The following is a 22,772-nucleotide window of genomic DNA, read 5'->3' as shown; positions in this document are numbered from 1 at the left end:
GCAAATATCACAGAAAATTTGAAATCCTTTGGTTTCCTCGCACTATCACTCCAATCCATTGAATTCCACTGCCCATTTCCTCAACAACTGTATAACTGTAGGTCTGTCTATAAGTACTGAACTTATCCACTGCTGTTTGCTATTTGTATGGAAGGTGGCCAGACACATACATGTTAGGGGATTGTACACACCGGGTATGTTGAGCAGACTTCTGTACAGACTGGCTGCACCATCGACCTTCAGAGTTTCCCCTGATATGTACGCTGCAGCTGGGGAGAGCAGGAAACAGACAGCGGCAGACACCTGTGACAGACAGGACAGGAGCGCATAATCATGGATTAAAGCACTTAAACATGTAGAATAATGGTACTTCTTAATACACACATGCCTACTCACAAAAAACACCCAGAAGATAACAGATACCGATGAGTAAGGAGAAGTCCAAAACAGATACCTTGTCACGGTAATGGCACCTAGCGATACTTCGAAAAAATCGAATTATGGTGTTAGGAAACGGGGCAGAAACCGGGGTAAATCAAACAGCCATCTGCAGTTTGCTGACAGACTTTACCAGGTATACGATCTAGCAAAAAGACAAACATCTGACAAATGCATAGACGTACAAATTTAAATCTTACATCCTCACCTCTTCAGTTTTCCCCAGCCGCTTTGCTGGTATGTATGGAATTGCCCCCTCGAATATCTTCATATCTCCATAGTTGGCTGCAGCTGTCTCAGAATAAATAGAGCTACCCTGAAAAGGGTTGAAGTACAGGACACTATTATATGAACCGTGTCAACTAACGAGGGGGTGAATCGGAACCGGCAATCGTAGCGACAGGACATTCAAGCCCATAAAGTTAGCTGTTGTGGTATTTTTTGTCGCTTCATACACAAGTATTTTGGACAAGACAACAAGGCAGCTGCTGGTCACTGGAGGAACGCTGTCAAGCTCAAAATCGCAATAGTTGTCACATCCCTCAGGCGAAGTGATGAATCGGTGATGGTGAGATCGATAGCAGAATAAGCCCATTACAAGAAGAATCACTGAAATAACACAGTTCCTCCTTAGTTAAAAAATCTTCTACTATCTCCCCCTTATTATTTGTGTTATTATTAAATGGGAATTAAAATCTCCCATTATTATAAAGGGTTTAGGTAATTGTTCTTTTAAATTATTCAACTGGAAAACTGACTAAGAAGTGTTACACTTCTTATACACCGAACACAATCTGATTGTTTCAGACAATGAAACACGGGCGGTCACAATCTGGAGCTGTATGCAGAACAACAGGGCTGAGGATAATATTGTTATTTATGAAGATAGAGGAGCCGCCTGCAGTCCTCTCTTCTTCATTACAAAATGTACTATAAAGTGGATAATTTTTGAGTGTTATTTTATCTTTGTGAGGTGTTTTCAGGTTAGTGTCCTGAAGAAAAAGGGCAATATGATTTAATGACTGGGCCAGCCGTGTTATTTCAATATAATTTACGTTAAGGCCACGACAATTTCATTGTATACTTTTGCCATACACAAACATTATGGAGTGAGACGTACAGGAGATTTATCTTTATGTTTGGACCAGGAACGACTCTTCCTCAAAGATCGACTGGAAGATCTTCCTGGTAGAGGTGATGTATCTTTCACCTCCGCTTTTGAGTGTTATAAGGTTTATTTTCGGTCTTATTTCTAGCATTTTTGTTTTTGGAGTGGTTAGATTCAGGTTTATTAGTTTGTTCTGTATTGTTTACTGGATTTATTTGTTGTATTGAGGTGGTCTGGTTTGAGCAAGAATTACGGGCAGGTTGATCAGAAGGTTCGCAAGATATAGAACTAGGTTTGTCGTTTCCGATGGGCAAAGTCAAGGAGTGAGTGAGTGAGTGCTTGGGGTTTAACGTCGTACTCAACAATTTTTCAGAGACGACTTACCGTAAGCCGCCCCGCCCGAGCCATTATACTGATACGGGTCAACCAGTCGTTGCACTATCCCCTTCATGCTGAACGCCAAGCGAGGAAGTTACAACTTCCTCTTTTAAAGTTTTAGGTGTGACTCGATCAAGGATTGATCCTGGATCTACCGGTCCCGAAGCGGACGCTCTACCACCTGTGCTATCCGGGCCGGTCGCAAAGTCAAGGAAGTACGGATGTTGCAGCTCGCTTGACCACACTGGCTAACGAAGTCTGCAGTGAAGTATTAGAAAGCGGCCCCAGCTTGCGGGCCTCCTGATAAGATATATTGTTTTTAGTTTTAAATTTTGCTTTTCTTTAACGAAAAAAGGACAGCCCTTAGAACAAACCATGTTGCCTACACCGCAATTGCAACACTTAACTGTGCTGCTGCAGTCGAAACCATCATTACCTTCACTGAAACATCGAATACAAACTAATTTATTATTAACACTGGCCGTTGCCGTGACCTGATTTTTGCAAGTGAAACAACGTGTTGGGTTGGGGATATATCAATCTCATATTAACTGTATACGGGCCAATGTAGATATACCATGGTAGAGAGCTACTATTGAAGGCCATAAGGTGTGTCTTTAAAGTGAGGATGTTGCAAACTTTTGGCTGTGAAGCACTTCACTCCGGCAACACCCTATGCATTTAATTCTGTACAAATTTCGTCTTCAGATAAGTTAATAATATCACCATCCCTATCACGTATTACTCCCTGACAGCTGTTCAGGGAATTGTGAGGGGTCTAAAAACAGATATATCGGAAATTTTATTTAATGATAATAAAGTTTTAGATTATTGTTTCCGGAAACATGCGATAAGAATGTCTCCATATCGTAGTTTTTTAACGGTTTTTTAAGTACCTGCTGTGCCGTTTAAAGCCCCTTTTAATACAAAAAGGATGAATTTTAGAGGCCGGCTTTTGTTCACTCCTAGTTGAAAGAACGAAAAAAGCAGGCAACTGTCCTGTCCATTATCAAGCGGGTGGGACAAAAACTTCGTCTTTTTATGAGCACTTGAAGTCAACTAAGAAAAAGATCGGAGAGGTACAAACGACGAAAGGTTTATTGAAGACATAATACATATAAAATAAGAATTCACCCCAAGTGTCCCCCACCCACCAAGAGTGCCAACAAGGGCGACGTCTGAACGTGGGGATACCCAACAGGAAACGCATCAAGGAAACCACATGGGGTATACTCGAATAGATGGCCTCAATAAGCAAACCCAGTTACCCATCACGAGCTCCCCCGTCTCTCACCGAGTGAATAAGGTCACACAAAAGACACGTACTACCCGATTGATCCATGAGCAAAACATAGTCATGCGAACGAATTTTCAGAAATAACATTTTTTCTCTAAGGAGCGGTGTTATGGAGAAATTTTGGGACTACGGAGAGGCAAGACGTGACCAAGCCGATTGATCAGACCGGGCCCATCCGACCTCCTGCCTCTCTCCAAGTAAGAGCCAAAGTGGAGTGTTGGGTGTGAGGATCTCGCTAGACCAACGCGCCTTCAGCCACCAAAATCCCGACCTGAGATTACGGGTCGCAACGGACGACGAAAAGGTCGCTTCCTGATTGCCTCTCACACATGTGAGCCTATTATATTTACCGCGCCCACACGGCAGAGCTTTAGGTTAGTCGCCTTTTTTCGACAAGCTTGCCTAGAGGGCTGAGGCGACGGGGGTTTAGTCAAAAGTTGGTCGGTTAAGTAGTGGACAGTGTCCATAGGAAGAAACTGGGAAAGGAGCCTTGAGAGGGTTTTTGTGTCTTTTGATGTTGGCTCTGTGTAGGATGGATGATGGAATATTATCCATATATTACATGTCATTTGTTATCCATGAATAACGTTATTCAATACAATCGAGGCCTTTGCGGAAATCCAGTCTTACAGTGGATTATGGTTCATGTGGATGTTCGTGGTCACCAGGATATCTACTGCTTGAAGGCCTATACACAAATCCAGTGGTAGTTTATGGTTCATATGTGTGTTGGTGGTCACCAGGATATTTACTTCTTGAAGGTTTATACACAAATCCAGTGTTAGTTTATGGTTCATGTGGGTGTTCGTGGTCACCAGGATATCTACTGCTTGAAGGCCTATACACAAATCCAGTGGTAGTTTATGGTTCATATGTGTGTTGGTGGTCACCAGGATATTTTTTTATTTTACTTCTTGAAGGTTTATACACAAATCCAGTGTTAGTTTATGGTTCATGTGGGTGTTGGTGGTCACCAGGATATCTACTCCTTGAAGGCCTATACACAAATCCAGTGTTAGTTTATGGTTCATGTTCACTATAAAAACAAAATTCGATTTGAAGGATTTGCTTATTTTTACATTATAATAAAAATTTGGACATTACTGATTTTGACATTACTTAAAGAAAAAAAGATGCTACCCTACCACCATACTCGTGCACACACCACTGAAGCAAGCACAATGACGTAAAACTAGAAAGTTCCTCGGTGAGGAAATCCTCTCGCCAACTTTATAATCTAGCAAACATTTTGTAATTTCTATGTCTCCCTGCTTATTGCATTAATTTATCCGTTAGCATGAAATAGGCAAAATTTAATTCATGATTTTCACTATGATTCTTGTCCAATCTTAACAAACGTAAAAAAAAAAGTTATATTAGCTATAAGAAAATGAGTTTGAACACCTGCTACATCCGTGTTAAATATAATTGATTCCTTTTCATAGGCTCGTCTCTTTTTCTTTTTTAATGGTATGTAATTTTATATCTTCGTCAGTTAATAAATCCATTTTGTAAACAGTAAAGTCATAGGGTAAGACTGAACATAGCTGCCAAGACCTGTCTGCCCCTCCAATCTTTTCGTTCAGTGACGTGTTGACACGTCTCAATAAAAGTGTCACGCCATGTGCTAAAGACGCGCCTTCCTGGTATTCTCGCATTTGGTGTTTTAAAGTACAGAGTAATTTTGAACTGGTTTATGGTATTTGTGTTCATAAATATCTCACCAACTTATATCGTATCGGGGTATGCGCGGAAATGACTCCGGTGGTATAGCATGGTGATTTGAGTCATTACTTCCGCTGTTTCAAAATTTCGTTTACGGCTATCTGGCTTTTATATACACACTTCTATCCTTGATTTTGCTACAAAAAATTTGCTACGCTGGACAAAAGCTGACTATGGAGCTTATGTAATACCTAACCAGTTTCCCATACTGTGTAACAAATGTTATGTGTTTGTTATTATAAGCATGGAAGTGTTCACATAATCATGTATGTGGTGGATATATTCAATAAATACAATTAGTCCGGTAAACACGATTGTCTTCATAGATACGTGTGAAATGCTTATAAATGTATATGTAAAAATGTTTACATGTTTACAAGGTGAATTTCACAAGTAACACGTTTACTATATTAAACACGTTTACATGTTTAGCTGCAGTTTACACCTATAGCCTACTTCTTTTAAATAGTCGCCTTTTAAACAGACGCCAGTCAGCTGTATGGAAAATCGGTCATACTCACTACCAAAATTGCCTTTAGTCAGTGATATGACAAAGGCAATACACATATATATGTTGAAAGGCGATATTCTTGCAAAGAAAATGAAGATAGAACACTATTTCTAATGCATAATGTTGAACTACATCAGCTCGATTTCCATGGCAAGATCGCATTATATTCGAAAGTAAGTGTCATGCTGAACAATGGGGGTGGAGAGGAATTGGTTTTACAATGGCTCCACCAGCAACGATTAGAACAGACTCCACCCAGTAACTCAGCCTAAATCACTGTCTCCGCGAATACATTGTTTTTTCCCTTTATAACAGAATGCTCTCTAAACCCATACTGCCGTGAAAATATGTAGCACAAGAAATAAAATAAAATTCATTTATCAAGGTTACTTTATGCCAAAACGGGTAAACAATTTCAAATATGTCAGAGTCAAACACAGGGTTTACAATGAAGTTAATAGCAGTTCAGGTAACTGTTGTCGCCCTCCGTAAAAAATGGTCAACTCCGCTCAATATCCAGCATGCCTCTGGTTTTTAAATAATTCTGACGTTATCCCAGGCAATGAGTTCTTGGCGTCAGAACTAAGCATTATGAATTAGAAAAATTACTCCAACTGCATATTTCTTACCATAGTATAGAAGGACGGCATATCAAGTTGAGCTTGTTGTCTTACACGTCACCAACAAAAGGCAATTTTGGAGGTGAGTACGACTGTTACAGGCGTGAATATAGGCGATTGACTAAAAGAAAAAGACTATAATATCACGACTGCCATATTAACTAGACAACTTGTGCTTATTGAAAATATCCACCACATCACTATGTAACCATTTCACAAGTTTACTATGATAAACACATCTCTGTAGTTACCAAATATACTTTTTACGAATAAAAGACAGGACGCGTTTCTAAACTGGAACAGAATTGCGTTTAAAAACGAAACGCTTCTGTTGGTAATAAACTTTATGTAGTACTGTAAATGTATACTGTTTTACAGAATGTAAAACTAGAGTGGTGACGATACCTGCGATATGTGCATTTTTTTCCAATCTCAGGCATACAGTTTCTTTGATCTTTTGGCTTGACTGGAACACAGGGGAATAAAACGATGCCGTATTTACTTTGAGAATACCTTGAAGTTGAAAAACAGAAAAAGAGAATAACACAAAAGCGACCGTTACTTATTTTTGGTGGTTGCTGGGCATCCTTTTGAACATGAAAACCCTGCTTGGCATGAAGGATCAAGGATTAAGGGCATGAAGGGTCAAGGATTAAGGTTCGCATGGGATTCCGAAGGGCAACGTGTTCGAAAATCTAGATCATAAAAATTGTATTGAACAAAAAGCGTCCGCGATTCCTTGTTGACAATAAAAAAGTCTTTTTAAATATAGAGCGCCAAGGTTAACGCTGAGGATGTCTTTTGTTTCCCGGTGAAGCTTAAGCAGATGTGTCGGTTCCGATTCAGACTTGCACTAAAACCAACTCTGACAACTAATCAATAATCCCAGGGCCACGGTAGGCATAAAGAAACTTTCCTCAATTCTGTTCTCTTGTCAAAGGAAAGTAAATTGCTCAAATCAATTATATAGAAACCACTGTGGTACATCTTCTATTGTCTGCAACAGCTATAAGTAAGTGCTCAAAGAATACCGTGTTTTCATAATTGGCTTTGATGCTCAGATGCCCTAAACGTAAAGGACAAAGTAAGAGAACTATTTTGGATTAGGAAATTCTCATTATCGATTTCATTGAGCAAAATACCAATATAGTCAACAATAAAATAAATTGGTTCTGCCCCCCTGTACTTTTCCGGAAATACTAACACACAAATCCATTGGTTAAGCCAATACGAAGCGCTAAATGACGACATCAGTGTTTTAATGTAGGCTAATCACCATGTCCGAGGATTGTAGTGCATAACCATGTTTAACGTACGTATTCGTCACAAACATTTTACCATTTCAGAATAAAAGGTTGACTTGTTTAAATGATTAGTTAAGACACCCAGCTCTCTTCGGTGCATCGTTCTGAGGGACGATGTTACCCAAGGGGATAGGTAGGAAGCCTCTCCTACACGACACGATTTGAAGTTTTGCAGTTTTATATCTGTAATAAGATCTGGTCAACACAAAGAATGAATGGCTCACTTCTTTGTCCTCTCTCATGTTTGCATCTTTAAATGCCGAAAAATATATGATGGTATGTTTCTTTCGATTTGCCTATGATTGACTGCCTTACACAGCGTTATCTGTTCATCATTTACATCACATTTTGAGGTCACAGTGTCCTCAGGAATTATGATAATCGCCAGGTACCATATGTCGTTTATCTGCAATGTAATGTTTATTTATTTATTATTAAACTGGCGTTTTATGCCGTACCCGAGAATATTTGACTTATACAACAGCGGCCATCATTATGGTGGGAGGAAACCAGGCAGAACCTGGGGGTTACCCATGGCCATCTGCAGGTTGATGACAGACCTTCCCTCGTATGGCCGGAGAAAAAAACCAGCATGAGCTGGACTTAAATTCACAGCGACCGCATTAGTGAAAAGATCCTGGATCACTTCTACGCGCTGGCGTGCAAACCCCTTAGGCCGCAAAGGCCCCCTTCCAGGTAATAAGCCGTGAATCCACTTGCGCTTAATAAAATATGTCCCCTGTTTATGACGCTGTGGTAGTAAGAAATTACGACCAACATATATTATGGTCCCGTGTCTCATTTGTTTTGTTGTTTTAGAGTTTTAGATTGGTGTTTCCAAGGAACATCGCAGGGAGCTGACCAATGGTCTCCCAGTTCGGAGACACAATTTAAACCCCCTACACATATACAAGCACAAGAGCTACACCTTTAAGGTTTAGTTTAAAAATCAATTATATCGATATATCATTTTTTGACAAATAAAAGAAGTAAAACAAAGAAAATTATAAAATTGAGTAAATTTTATTGAAAATAAATGATGTGGACATTAATATTTGGTTAGTATATCCATTTATGTACTCTTAGACAGGATAAAAAATAAAACGTATAAAGCTTAAAATGTCATAATGTATTAGCATAGCTACATGTTAAATCGACACTAATCATTAACTGTGTCAGGTAAAAGTGAAAACGTACATAATATAGCTGCTAACGTAAAGATATAAGTAAAACAAATCTATATTTATCAAGGAATTTCTGTGCTTCAATGAGAAAGAAAATCAAGTTAAGAAAAGGCCTTTTTCTTTGCGTTATAGATTAAAAGTGTTAAATTGGTTCTTTGGTAGATGTTTTCTATACTCTGCTGACAGGAATAAGTTCTTCACGTGATGAGACATTGGTGTCAGTAGTCGTATGCATGGCAACACCGCCCGTCAAGTTAGCGCCTCTTGCGTTGATCTCTGTCTCGTTGAATTCCAAGCATTTCTGCGAACAGAATTCATTCATTGTCAAGATCACATGGTTTACAGATAACTTCGCCAAAAAATACTCTGCATGGCAAAATTATTATGAATTAGTAAAGCTGGAATTCAGCATTTCTTAATATGTAAAAAGGAAAGTTATAATCTAAAGAAATCTTACCTCAACACAACATCGAAATTGAATACAGAATTATTTATTTATTTATTTGCGTGCAATTTTACGCCGTACTCAAGAATAGTTCATTCATATGAGAGCAAAATGCATTATGGTAGGATGAAACCGGGCAGAGGAAACCCATGTCTATCCCCAAGTTGCTGTCAGACCTTCACACGTACAACCAGAGAGGAAGACAGCATGAGCTTTACTTGAACTCACAGGGATATAATACAAAATTAAAAATGTTAAAATAAGACAAGGAAAATGAGATTTTCTGATACGGAACACCAGATTCATGCGGACTAGGTGACCATACTTACCATGTGCACGTTATTTTCATTGCAGTCCTTTCCTGTTTGTTCCCTTTCATGCCTAGAAACATGAAGGCATTAAGTAATTATTACACTGAAATGAGTGTGGCTTATGCGAATCCTTACAAAGCTTATGCGCTACTGTTGTTAAGCATGTTAGAATTCTCAGGCAATTTGAATAGACTTATTCGGACTTCATTATGGCGAAGAAAAAGTCTTGTCTGTCGGTATTTTATAGAATTGGCCCTTACCTCTGTACAACAGATGCGAGAAATCCTCGAAGTTTGCTAATAACCGCCTCGAACATAAGTTTTTGGGTTTTATCAAGTCCTTTATATGGACGTCGGAGTTTCTAAAAAGCAAAGAGAGCAAGTTGATAAATTCGTCGCTGTTATATACTACTACATACAGTGTGAATAGTTTTAATGACTCTAAAACGATTGTTTGTCGCGCGTCATGACTGGTAAAATGGCTTTATGCTTCGTTAATGTGTTAGGGAAGGAATTACTTGTGTTTCCGATAAACAATTTGGCATTGAACAGGCGCTGTGTCAACAGCAAACTTCAAGCAGCCCCTGGTACCGTTCATGTAATGCAAGCCAGATAACAAACAATAATGTCGCCTTCATAACCATTTTTTTTTCCAGGATATTCCAGCATGAATAAACAGTGACGTAATCATCAGTCTGAATGATGGCGGACATGAAGCAAAAATCTAGGTTATGACCAGGGTTAACTGGGTGAGTGAGTGAGTGAGTGGTTGAGTGCTTGGGGTTAAACAAAAGGTTAACTGAGAACCAAGACCAAGGCAGCAGAGTGTGGGTTATGATGACCTACCTGCAGGATCAGTCTACGCAGAAGCATCTCTTTCTGGAGCATGTCGTGATATTTCGCTACTATGTCATCCAATTTCTGGCCTCCTTTGAACAGATTCTTTTGGCTGGAAGTCTTACCAATCTTGCGTTTGTTGAAATTTTGAAAGCTTTCTTTAACAAGCTGCAAAAGCAAAGTTGTTTCTTGTGAATGATGTGAAAAGCCTAACTATTTACACTGCGAAGAAAGAAAGAAATTTCAATATCACTTATTTGAGATAGGATATGAGTAAAGCATATAACTGAATGTATACATGTGGTGGGGGCCTTCGTGACCGATGGGATCAGCACACCAGTACGGCGCAATGACCCAGGAGTTTCCCACCAATGCGGTGGCTGTTAGTTCAAGTCCAGCTCATGCTGGCTTCCCCTCCGGTCGCACGTGAGAAAGTCTGACGACAACTTGTAGATGGTCGTGGAATACCCCCGGTCTCTACCCACTTTCTTTCCACAATAGTGCACGTCGTATAAGTTAAATATTCTTGAGCACGGCATAAAAAAACCAATCAAATAAATAAATAAATAGATACATAATAAATAAATAAATAAAAATGTGATTTTCTAAATAAGTATTCCTTTTCTCAGTGTGTAGCTACATTCACAAGTGATTCACAAGTACATGTAATTAGCCATGGAATTACCTGTCTACATTTACACAACTTGTTCAGTATCTCCAGCTCAGATTTCAACAACTTCGTGAGTTTCTGTTTCTTGACCGAATCCTCATTGCTCATTCTCAAGTCTAGAGCACTCCAGATACGCCCCCTATAAATAAAAATATTTAGAAAGCAGTGAAATATATGTTTAATTTCTGTTCGATGACCCTCATTGTGGTGGTAGAAGAGCTAGGAAACAATAACACATCAAACCAGCTTCTGTGGAACAGCAATGATATAAATAAGAACTGGTTTCTGGAACTTAGGATGAATTGTCATTTTTGAAAAATGTGAACTCACTCGGTGTCAGTTTCCCAAATATGTCCGCCATCATTCAGTCCACGTGATTTATCGTCTGCTAATCCACACTGGCGTCCATATAGCATTCCCTCACGGGCTGGCTTTGTGTCCTGAATGACTAAGTCAAACTGACTGAATACTGAGTAGGCGACTTCGCCATCTGAAATTTAAGAGAACATCAAAAAACGAAATTAGAATATACACGGGGTACCACACTTATGTTTATATGTATTATTGCTCTAATTATACGGTTTTATTTCTATTATTAAAAATGAGGCTAATGAAACAATGGCTATAAGTAAACCTCAAGCAGTTGCAGAACACAGTCACCAAATAACTCGTCTCCTGGTATAACTAAATTTATTAATCCATGTATAACTAACATTGCCTTACCCCAGTCATTATCTTGGAACTTGGTCACAAGCACATCCGGGTCAATGACAGCATTACTCCAGCTGAATATATCACAAAGGTAACTCTTCTCAAAGTCAAACCTACATGACGGACAAAAATTACACCATGCTTAAAATCAGTGTTCATTTTGAAATTTATCAGAGAAGTGAAAAGATAAATGATATGATAAGTAGGTATAAGTCATCCTATTTTGAAAATGGCGAGCTTTATGTAAGCTTGCGAGAAAGCATGTTAAACACGTGTTATGCAAGTATTCTGTTGAAGTTCCATCGCGAATTGTGAGTGGCATTCCCTAATCTATTCCCGTCAGCATCTTTCGTAGGTTCCTCAAGAAGGGTACGATATTTACGAGTAGAACTCAGTTTCGCTAGCCATATAAAACATTCGAAAGTATTTATGACTAGTGGTTGGGATCAGCAGTAAAGCAGTAAACTATAAAGCCTCAGTGTGTACGCGTGTGTATGTACAACGCGAAAAAACGCATTATAACATTTGGCTTTGGACTGTTCTGCATTAAGAAGAAAAAAAAAACACAATAAAACTGAATAATGATGATAGATGTTGATCTTATGGTTACTACTTACTGCATCGCCATGTAGATTCCGGAAGATTATTTGAAGATAAGGATTTCCTTTTAAAATCAATGTAAGCACAACAGCCTAAGAGCTTCTTTTGTCACCAAATAAAGACAGATTAAACAATCAGATGACGTCATACTATTGTCTCCTTGAAAACGATGTCACAATGTTTATGGTGACGTCACATATGTTATAATGCTGTCATAGTTTGGTACTGAACAGTTTTTTATGACGTCACATTATTTACCGAACTACGATACAAATTGAGACATTGTAACATTGTAAACGTTGTCATACAATCACTTTTTGACATAATAACAATCATCTAGAGTCACCTCACGCAATGAAATAATATGCCTCCTGCTGTCATTTAGCACTGATCAGCATGAAGGGCATAGTGCAACGACTGGTTGACCCGTATCAGTATAATGGCTCGGGCGGGGCCGCTTACTTACCTTCGAAAAGGCGTCTCAGTGAAGCAGCACTAGATGAAAGAATGGTGGAATACGTCCCGCAACAAGGCGGTACATTACATACACCCTAAGGATGCCTTCGTCGTCATATGACTGAAAAATTGTTGACCCACTCACTCAGTCATAGCACAAGTCGCTATTGCCTGTTGTTGTCGTGCCTTAAGAAATGGATGACTTTCTTGTCGAAATTGTCGACTGTATAATGTGCCACACAAATGAGATTAGTCAAATCGTGCAATACTTTAGTCATGTTCGCATGAATTTTGTCAAACTGAGGGAGATTAGCAACAGTGTAGCGCTGTTTTATTAATATCGCATTCTCCAGCTCTCGACTCGCGAAATTTATCGTGAAAATATCTCGCCGTTTTTGTTTATCTCGATTCCAATAATCTTACCCCGCCGCCTTAATTAAAAGACGCAGCTCCACACCGCGATTGACCGCATCTGTCTATTACAGTATGTAGTTTGGAAACAATTAGCATAAAATGCTGTTTGAACATAAACTCAAAACATTTGTCAATCTTTTTCGCCATATCAAATAAATTGAGTCGCGCTGCGATTTGTTTTTAGTCGCTCTTTCATCTCTGGGACGTTTGTATGTTATTTTTTTTATCGTGTTCAAAAGGTCTTTCAAATTGATATTGTGCCATAGACAATAAACGTCACAAACCGTTTATATCGCCACAAAATACAAAAACTGATCAATTCGGGTCTCTACATTTCGGGGAAAATTTCGTGAGTAACTAATAAAAGGCCAGTGGTTCGTCCTTAACACTCTGTTTTCTTCAACAAATAAGTCTGACCACCATCGTTTAGATGAATTACTGTTTAGCACTGCGTTGAACAGCAATGGAAAAAAATATAAATCATCAATTCGTCATACGGTTGAACCAGTGAAACTAAGCTGATGTTCCTATTTAATATTTGTTTTCCTTGGTAATATTTTTCCTTGGTTTTTTAAGAATGGTGAGACAGAACTGTGACACACTTAGCCGTGTACACAGTACTATAGACGTTTTTGGTATATCATTTATGATCTTTACTCGGCTTCACAGCTCTTTTCGAACATGGAAACAGAGAAGCTGAGAGTCTATTTCTATTTTAAAACTTTCACCCTCTAATCTGAGCTCTAAGGTAAGTCATATTTATTGGATGTCTGTGTAAAACCCAATCAATTGCAAGAACAACAAGGTACGCGTTCAATCCAGCCCCTGGACAGAAAATTTGTGAAACCGTAACATTCGTTGACTTCCACAAATACGGTGCACGTATGGTGTACGTCTCACATGGGAAAGTTTGTCATTAACTTGCCAAAGGTAGATGGTTTGTAAATTCCGGTTTCCTGTGCACATAAAAGTGGGCATGATGTAGAAGAAAAATTACGGTGTTAAGTATAGCAATTAAAACAAATAAGTACTTGTTCCCGTTTTTTCGTTTTTTATATTAATCTGGTTTACAGAAAAGATGTGGAGGAAAGAATAATTGGGTTTTGAAACCTCTATTAAAAAGTTGAAACTTATAGATCAAATCCAAGTCTGTTAAGTGGAATTAAAAACAATAAACCATTGTGACATATATTCATAGCGACACATGCAACTCTAAAATCAAAGGGGAACACTCCTTATTTTCTGCTCATGTAAGAAAGTTAAAAAGTACGCTTGAAAGCCGATTTGTTTTTTGTTGAACACTGATTAAAAAATAATTTCTAAGGCACTTGCCAACCAAGTAAAACGTTTATTGAGCAAATGGCCCGCTTTTCACAAACTGGTTTCATAAAAGGCAGACGTACTGGTGATAAAATCCGTCTTGCAATAGACATTTTAGAAAACGAAATTTATCTAGTAAATTGCTTAAAAAAGGATTTAGAGAAAACCTTTGGTTCTGTGGAAGGGCGGTACTTGCTCTGCGCTTCAGATAAAGTTAATTTCGGACCAACGTTCAAGAAATATATATAGTAAAGTTATACACAAAAACCTTCAAGTTGTGTATTAAAGGTTTTATGTATTAAATAATTGCAACTCCACTCAATGGTCTGAACTACAACGAGGAACAGGTAAGGCTTCTCTCTATCGTCTGCTCTCAAAGATAAACAAAAACGTGATCAATGTGATCGTGTAAATACTTTGAAAATCTAACAGGCCTTAGACTAAACTTAAAACGACAAGAATGTTTCCACTTAAAAGCAAGAAGCACTCTAAAGCTGGTTTACCAAACATTAATCCTATTTTTATAGCAACAATGTTATTGAATTTAAAGCTAGAGATTTTGATGATCGTAACAAGGCTCTTAAGTTACCATGGACATTAAGTTACCGACGTTTTTCTCTAAACGCTCCATGTGGAAATTAAGCGCAACAGAAGTCTACAGGCATTATGGTGGTCTGTAGGCTTTCTTTTGCAACGTAACAATGATGTATCAAAGTTAAACAAGCCTATAGCTATATTTCATAAAAAAAAAACCCCTATTCACTTGATCTGGTGTTAAAGATGAGTAGAACCCTTACAATGATCTTATATGGAAAATTAAAAATATACTGCAAGGGTAAAAATTATTCCTTAATAAAGCGTGGTATAAGGCCAAAATCCGATTTTGCTCAAGATATTTATGACTGCAATGGAAGGTTCAAGACTTTAACCGCGTTCTGTGCAAATCTAAAGAATATTACGACATTGTTACAGCAGTAGCGAACTATATCGGTTCAAATGTCCATATTAATGACATGACCATTAGACAACTAAATGAAACCCTATCGGTAAATGACTTCTCTTTAGACAATGCTCATTTTCTCCTATTAATTTGGATACACTAGTACTATTTTACAGCTTACGAAAAGCCAGGATAATGTCGCTTATAGTAAGTTGAATATGGAATATCCCACGAACTGTACCTATTGAAAATGAAATAAAACAACTTCAGTACAAATTATTATTTACCGTGCAACAAGTATTTACACGCAAGACGGATAATCAAAGACAACCCTTTGTGTCATGTAGCGGAAATGTAACTCGTTATTTCATAGAGTGTTCAAAATTGTATCAGTTCTGGTTAGATGTTAATAACTTCATGTATGAGTACGCACGATGTGATACTCGGACTTTGCCTTTGTCTGTACTATACCGATACATGGGTAATGAAGGTAAGTCTGCATCACGACACAAAAGTGCGGTCAGGTATATTTTACTTGAAGCGGAATTCTATATCTATACATGTCATGTTATAAGCAAAATCTCAGTGTTTCAGCAATTTATAAATTGTGTTTATAATCTAGGAATCTAGTTTTGCTTCAGAAGTTAAATGAAGACCACGATGTGACAGCACAACCAGCTAGTTTAATTAATAAGACATTGCATTCCCTTTAAACTCACCTTTAACAAAAAGGTACAATAATGAAAGTAGATGTGTTTTCGACCCTATGGTTTTTGAAATAAGTACATTTCTTATTTCAACAAAATGTATGAATATGTATGTATGCTTGGGCTTCACGTCGTACTTGATAGTTTTTCAGTCATGTGACGACGTTGTGTCGTTAGGTGCGTGTACATATAATGTGTCTTCTTGTGGCGAGTTCATGCCGCCAAAATGCTGCTGCCACTAAAGATACCAGACATGACAGCCCACCCAGGCACATTATACTGACACCGAATGTTTCCTTTCTCTTACCTCTCAGTGCTGAGCCTCAAGCGAGACAGCAACAAGTACCATTTTCCTTTGGTCTTTACTAAGATCCTGTATGGTCAACAACATGAAGAGGCAAGCTACTGTACCTTTCAGCTATCGATGCTGGCGTGTTGCTATCAACAAATAAGTTATTACAGATCATATCTGTAAATAAGGCAATACGCAGTTTATGCATTTGTTGATATATATAGAATGTTTCCTTTGATCAGGTATATTTCAACCGCATGTATAATTCTTCTTTTTTGATTTGATCAGGTATATCCCTTTAATTTGTCAACCGCATGTATAACACTTTATTGATTTGTTCAGATACATTCCTTTAATTTCTCAACCGCATGTATAATACTTCATTGATTTAATCAGGTATATTCCTTTAATTTGTCAACAGTATGTATAATACTTTTTTGATTTAATCAGGTATATTCCTTTAATTCGTCAACCGCATGTATAATACTTTTTTGATTTGATCAGGTATATTCCTTTAATTTGTCAACCGCATGTATAATACTTCATTGGTTTAATCAGGTATGAGCTTCTTTTTCTTCAAATATAATGCTTTATTTCATAGTTTCATTAGGTATGATGTATAGTGAAAAAGAATGGTAAAAATATGTAGAGCTGGTTAATTTTAGGAACACGAAAAATTGAGTTTCTTTGAATTTTAGAAAGTTAGGGCTCTAGTCACCCTGAAGACAAGGCCCTTCGACACACAGGTACTCGGCCAGTATAATATCATGTCATTTTAGAGAAAGGAGAAATTGACTCCACATCGTGTCGGCTTTTCGGACGAAAACATGTACGAAGGCTTGTAGTCTTGTACCTCTCTAAGTCAAAGCAGAACTTTAGTCTAATGTTGAAGGCGGGACACACTGCCCCCTGCCTTTTGTCTTACACTTGCAAATATACAGCCTTCCGCCGTCACATTCACTCAGCTCCTGTGTCATTTTCATCGTCGAGCGCTGATACTTCATGAACACACAATGCTTCTGGGCGTTCTCGGTCGAGCTAGACGACTGACGGCCGTAACGGTAGAAGGTGGAGGAGGACTGGGAATTACTGAAGAAGCTGCTCATCACCGGCATGTCGGTGTCACCCCACACCAGAGGTCCTCCAGTGATGTCATTAGCCCCTGACCAGTAGCCTGCGTTGTTGTAATCTGAAAGATGTTAAAAGAGAACAACAAACGTGATTTGTTTTTGACGAAATGCTGTGCGGGTTGCTAATGCTGTAATGCCGTCCACGTGATAACGGTGTTGGGCGACTGAACCAGCAAATAGTGTTTTCTTGGAATTATCGTACCAGAAAGAATTTGTTCAAGATGCGTATACTATGAAGTGGTAAGTGGATGAAATGAGGTTACCAGGAGTAAAGGAGAATACAGCGCGCTGTGTTGATAGCCAAAGTACCGAACAATAGCGGTTGGGTCATGAAGTGAAGTACTTCAAGAGACGTTATCCCTAAGAACCAATTAAATCAATCTAGTTAAAATGAAATCAAAGGTAAATCACTGTATATTCATAAACATCTAACTTATACGGCTCAGTAAGGTTGGTGGTTTAACCAGATTTTGGTTTTCAGCAAAGCTGAATTCGAGCATGCGACATTCGAGCTTGCGACATCCTTTGTGAAGGGCCGATCGGCGGCTGCCTAAACGACGCCTTAGTGCTTAGTGATCTATGTAGTGAAGTAAATCACATCTGTGTTACCACAGAACTGTATCCATGTAGATGGGAGGCTATGGTTTTCAAAGCCACATCACTAAAAGAGAAATACAATACATATTCTGCCATGAGGAAATAAACGTACAGCACGAAAGTAAACCCCTAGTAAGGTAATTATTGATACTCTGCACCCATGTAAAAACGGCCACCTTCTTACTAGCATGTCTCCTATAGCTCAATCGGTTGAATAACTCGTCTGGACAGGATTTTATGTGGATGGGAACAGACCAACTTTCTGTGTGTGACACATATTGGCTTACCGGTACCTTTCAACTTAGTTCAGTGGGAGAGGTGAGGAGTTTGATGACCACGTGTCTGTATACCAGACTGGGTTCTCATACCAGATCAGTCCAGCCGCCTGGGTGTGGCACATGTTTGCTTACCTTTTGACTCAGTGAGAGAGGTGAGGAGTTTGATGACCACGTGTCTGCATACCAGACTGAGCTCTCATACCAGATTAGTCCAGCCGCCTGGGTGTGGCACATGTTTGCTTACCTTTCGACTCAGTGAGTGAGGTGAGGAGTTTGATGACCATGTGTCTATACTCGACCGGGTTCTCGTACCAGATCCGTCCAGCCGCCTGGGTGTGGCACAAGTTTGCTTACCTTTCGACTCAGTGAGAGAGGTGAGGAATGTGATGAACACTACGTGTACCTGAGGAATTTGATGAATGCGTGTCTGTATACCAAACTGGGCCCTCAAGCCAGATCAGTCCAGCCGCCTGGGTGTGGCACATGTTTGCTTACCTTTCGACTCAGTGAGAGAGGTGAGGAGTTTGATGACCACTACATGTACCTGAGGAGTTTGATGAATACGTGTCTGTATACCAGACTGGGCCCTCAAGCCAGATCAGTCCAGCCGCCTGGGTGTGGCACATGTTTGCTTACCTTTCGACTCAGTCAGAGAGGTGAGGAGTTTGATGACCACTACATGTACCTGAGGAATTTGATGAATGCGTGTCTGCAAACCAGACTGGGTTCTCATACCAGATCAGTCCAGCCGCCTGGGTGTGGCACATGTTTGCTTACTTTTCCACTCAACGAGAGAGGTAGGAAGTTTGATGACTACGTGTCTGTATACCAGACTGGGCTCTAAAACCAGATCAGTCCAGTCGCCTTGGTGTGATACATGTTTGCTTACCTTTCGACTCTGTGAGAGAGGTGAGGAGTTTGATGACCACGTGTCTATACTCGACCGGGTTCTCGTACCAGATCAGGTCAGCCCCCTGGGTGTGGCATTCCTCTCGGGCCTCGTACCACGACTTTACTTCCTTCATAATCCGGTAACAGGCAAAAGTGGGGCGGTGCATGTAGAACTCTGACGGGCATGACTTGATGTCTACCAACAGAAGCAGATTATAAGGTGTATAGAATATTTGGTCATGTTTCTGACTGAGACCGACTTTTAGTGCGCGCAACATGGTTTGAATTATTGTTGTTGTTGTGTTTCATTAATGCTTACAGTGAACACAAAGTTTGCCAATATGTATACCTACAAAAAAGAAGTAAGCCAAAAAAATATTTTTAAAAATTTGAAAGTTTTGAAAGTCGCGAAGATGGAAATCAACATTGGGGATATAGAACTGACAGACAAATCTCTCCACGTAGCCATGTTGTAGAAGTTCTTTTGGACTATGTTGTAATATTTTGGCTATGGCGTCTAAACACTGCTCAGCTCATGATTCCTCTTCAAAAATTTACAGACATCGATGTCAAAAAAATTTGGATTTGGAGGTTAGTTTAAATGTTAAACCGAGGCATATTGGTTCAACTGGACAGTCATACATTTATGCCGAACTGAGAGCGACTAACTGTGTCACAATGCCTACATGTTGGGTGGGTAATTTGTCAGGGCGAGTTCTGCAGCTGGCAACAAATCCGCCTCGCCAATGCCTGCGAAACAGAAGATTTCACTGTATAACTGTTTGCTCTTCGAAGCCTTAGTTTTAAAGGAAATGTTCCCCCAACATCGACAGGAAAGAAGTTTCCAAATGACAAGAACTTATTCCGTTCGGCAAATTCCCTAATGTCTAATGTAAAGTAATACTGACTCCGGAGACGAAGACGTTCGCCCTGACAAACTGACAAGCTCAAAGAAACTTTGGATGTTAGACAACGGAGCTGAAACTCTTGAGTGGGACATCTGGCGTTTGTGTTTTTGTTTGTATTTTTGTTCTATCAAATTGTCATGCCCAATCATGTTCACTGTAACAGCGCGACATTGTTTATTACCTAAAATTTGTGACGTGTCTCTAACGCGGTGAAATGGCGACACCAAATGAGTGGATAGGTACAATAATTTGATTTACATGTTTAAAACACCCCTGGAAACGTCTTTGGGAATTAATTTAAATTTAGTGGCTGATTTTCAGGTTGCCCCAAGACAATGGAACGGTAAGGAACGAACTCTAGAGCCTGGGTTCTTTACCCTTATACATTTAAAATGTCATGAATTTGGAAGAAGCCTAGAATACTCATTAAAATGCGTCATCACATATCGTGTCAATAACAAAACTGAAAGTGGAATGGTGCACACATACCTGCAGAATAGGACACGTTATTCCCCGGGAAAAGGCCCTGCAAAACAAAATGTGGTTGGAATTTGATCACATGCAATGTCGCTTGTTGGTGCTGGGAACGACCTATTTCTATTGTATTACGAAGTAGATAATATCAGCTTGGCTCTGGTAGCGAAATTTAAGCAGATACAGAGAATGTGTAAGTCCAGGCGTATTTCAGGGAAGTTACTCTGCACTTGTAAATCAGGTAAGTCAGGTACATGTACCTGGCCAGGTTCGGTGCATGGCTACTCGGGCACTCTGTTTTTCACCACACATAAACATGACGGTCGGTGTATAATCGGAAAATTCAAGAGCAATCAAATAAATAAATAACTGGACCCAGCATTAATGAGGGCTCGTTCATCATTTGTATTCAGTCTAATCAGAAAGGTGGTATATACCGGTAATAATGATCCGCTAGTGGCATCGAGTTACCATGAAAAAAATTTAGCCAAAGCGTTGGAAAGAAATATTTTGTCTTTTGAATTCTACTCAAAAGTATAAAAGACCACACGTGTTATTCTTTCTGAAATGATTTCTAAAAACAACAACTTGTTGGAGGGGTATAAAGAGTAATTGGTGTTTATTATGTTGTTTTCAAAATGAACTGTATGACCTTGTTCTTTGTCAAAATTTTTAAATGTTGTAAACAGCTATATGACACGCAGGCTGACATAATTTATCATTTAATACATTTGTTTTATTTAACACATGACAGAGTAGGCACAGCCTAAAGCGTTTATTCTCTCAGCCAATAACAAGTGTAAGTTCGCTACAACCACGCGTAGTAAATAACGAAAACATTAAGAGCGACAGGAGGTGGATATCCTGATCCTGGACCATTCCGGAAACATTCTGCATAGGCCTTTACCCTAATTCTTTTAAAATTTGGGACACATGGTCTGCTTGTTTTAGCCAATATATATGTAATTCAAACAAGAATATTGGGTTTCTCTTCTCTCACAGGGTTAGACCATCTAATGAACATACTCATACCTTTACTTTTCCCCGTAGGGCTGGAAAAGAAATGTAATATTCTACTTTCAACACTACTAATATCTGTGTCAGTTATCGGCGTATACTATGTGCTAAAACTTTAGCATTTACTTGTGTAGCAGTAATACTGGATATGTAATGGTTAGGGCCCTATAGGGACTACATGTATGAAGTCGCGTTGACCTTGTTAGCTAAGAAAACTGAACAATATACAGAGAACAAAAACACAAGGCGGACCACTTGATAGTGAACATTCGTTTTTCTTCACTTTAAGGAAATATCTATTCATTATTACTATAAGCTGGGGATACCAAACTTTGAAGTTTACAAAGACTTTACCTTTGTTGTTACTGAAATATATATATACATTCTAATGAACTCACCACTGCAGCTGAAATATGAGTTCCTTGCAGGCTAAGGTATATACTTACGTCTGCAGATAAAGCTTCCAAACGGTCGACTCTGTTCGAAAGTGACGATAGAGACAGTCCGCTGGACACTGGATTGGTGAATGCCAGTACAACCACACCGCACAGGAGGAGCGTTCTCAGCGCCATGTTGTATAGCTTTCTGCACGCGCAGCTATATCTGAAATAGGTCTTTCAAGTCCTTTTATTAACAGGTTCTAGAAATCTATGACTTTGGCCTAGTTTTCAAAAAATTAACCACTTGCCCCACTGAAGTTATAAATATATAACTATCGGTTTTGTCGAACTCTGGTTAATGTATAGATGACGATAAAATAGAAACGGTAGAAAGTCTCAGCTGTTGAGGAACTGTAACTGGTACTACTTAAGAACACGGATGTATTCAGATGTGATGAGGCGAACTGTATGCAGAAGACATACACATTACAAAAGCACTTCATGCATACAAAATAGGCCGTTGAGTGTATTTATGGGAAATAACTGGTGTTCTAAGCGGACCATAAACCAATGGGATATCACAAGGCTTGTCTTCCTCTGTACAAGATAATAAAGATATGCCGGTTCGCAGTTAAGTGTGTAAGTATGCATACGACCATGCATTGAATCATTTATTTATTTTATTTATTAATTAAACTGGTATTTTCGGCCGTACTGAAGAATATTTCACTTATACGACGGCGGCTAGCATTATGGTGGAAGGAAACTGGACAGAGCCCAGGGGAAAACCGCAACCATGCGCAGGTTGCTGGAAGACCTTCCCACGTGTG

General features: G+C 39.1%; 1 protein-coding gene across 1 annotated transcript; it reads right to left on the bottom strand.

Annotated features, from left to right (window-relative positions):
* Window positions 1–15,124: 15,124 nt before the first annotated feature.
* LOC135482018 (uncharacterized) lies at window positions 15,125–22,169 on the bottom strand. The gene is made up of 4 exons (XM_064761832.1): window positions 22,009–22,169; window positions 20,561–20,597; window positions 19,162–19,359; window positions 15,125–17,456 (listed from the first exon to the last, which is right to left on the bottom strand). The coding sequence occupies exons 1-4, from the start codon at window positions 22,132–22,134 to the stop codon at window positions 17,143–17,145; spliced, it is 675 nt and encodes a 224-aa protein (XP_064617902.1). The 5' UTR covers window positions 22,135–22,169; the 3' UTR covers window positions 15,125–17,142.
* Between the last annotated feature and the right edge of the window lie 603 nt (window positions 22,170–22,772).

The sequence above is a fragment of the Liolophura sinensis genome, chromosome 1 (assembly GCF_032854445.1).
Source record: "Liolophura sinensis isolate JHLJ2023 chromosome 1, CUHK_Ljap_v2, whole genome shotgun sequence".
NCBI lineage: Eukaryota > Metazoa > Mollusca > Polyplacophora > Chitonida > Chitonidae > Liolophura > Liolophura sinensis.
This window is presented reverse-complemented; position numbering and strand designations above follow the sequence as displayed.

Bases quoted from the DNA above. Each gene is read 5' to 3' on its own strand.
- LOC135482018 (XM_064761832.1), bottom strand. From the start codon at position 22,134: ATGGCGCTGAGAACGCTCCTCCTGTGCGGTGTGGTTGTACTGGCATTC. The intron at 20,598-22,008 runs GTAAGTATATAC...TTTGTTTTGCAG, and splicing joins TGGAAGCTTTATCTGCAGAC to GGCCTTTTCCCGGGGAATAA. The intron at 19,360-20,560 runs GTATGTGTGCAC...TTCTGTTGGTAG, and splicing joins TAACGTGTCCTATTCTGCAG to ACATCAAGTCATGCCCGTCA.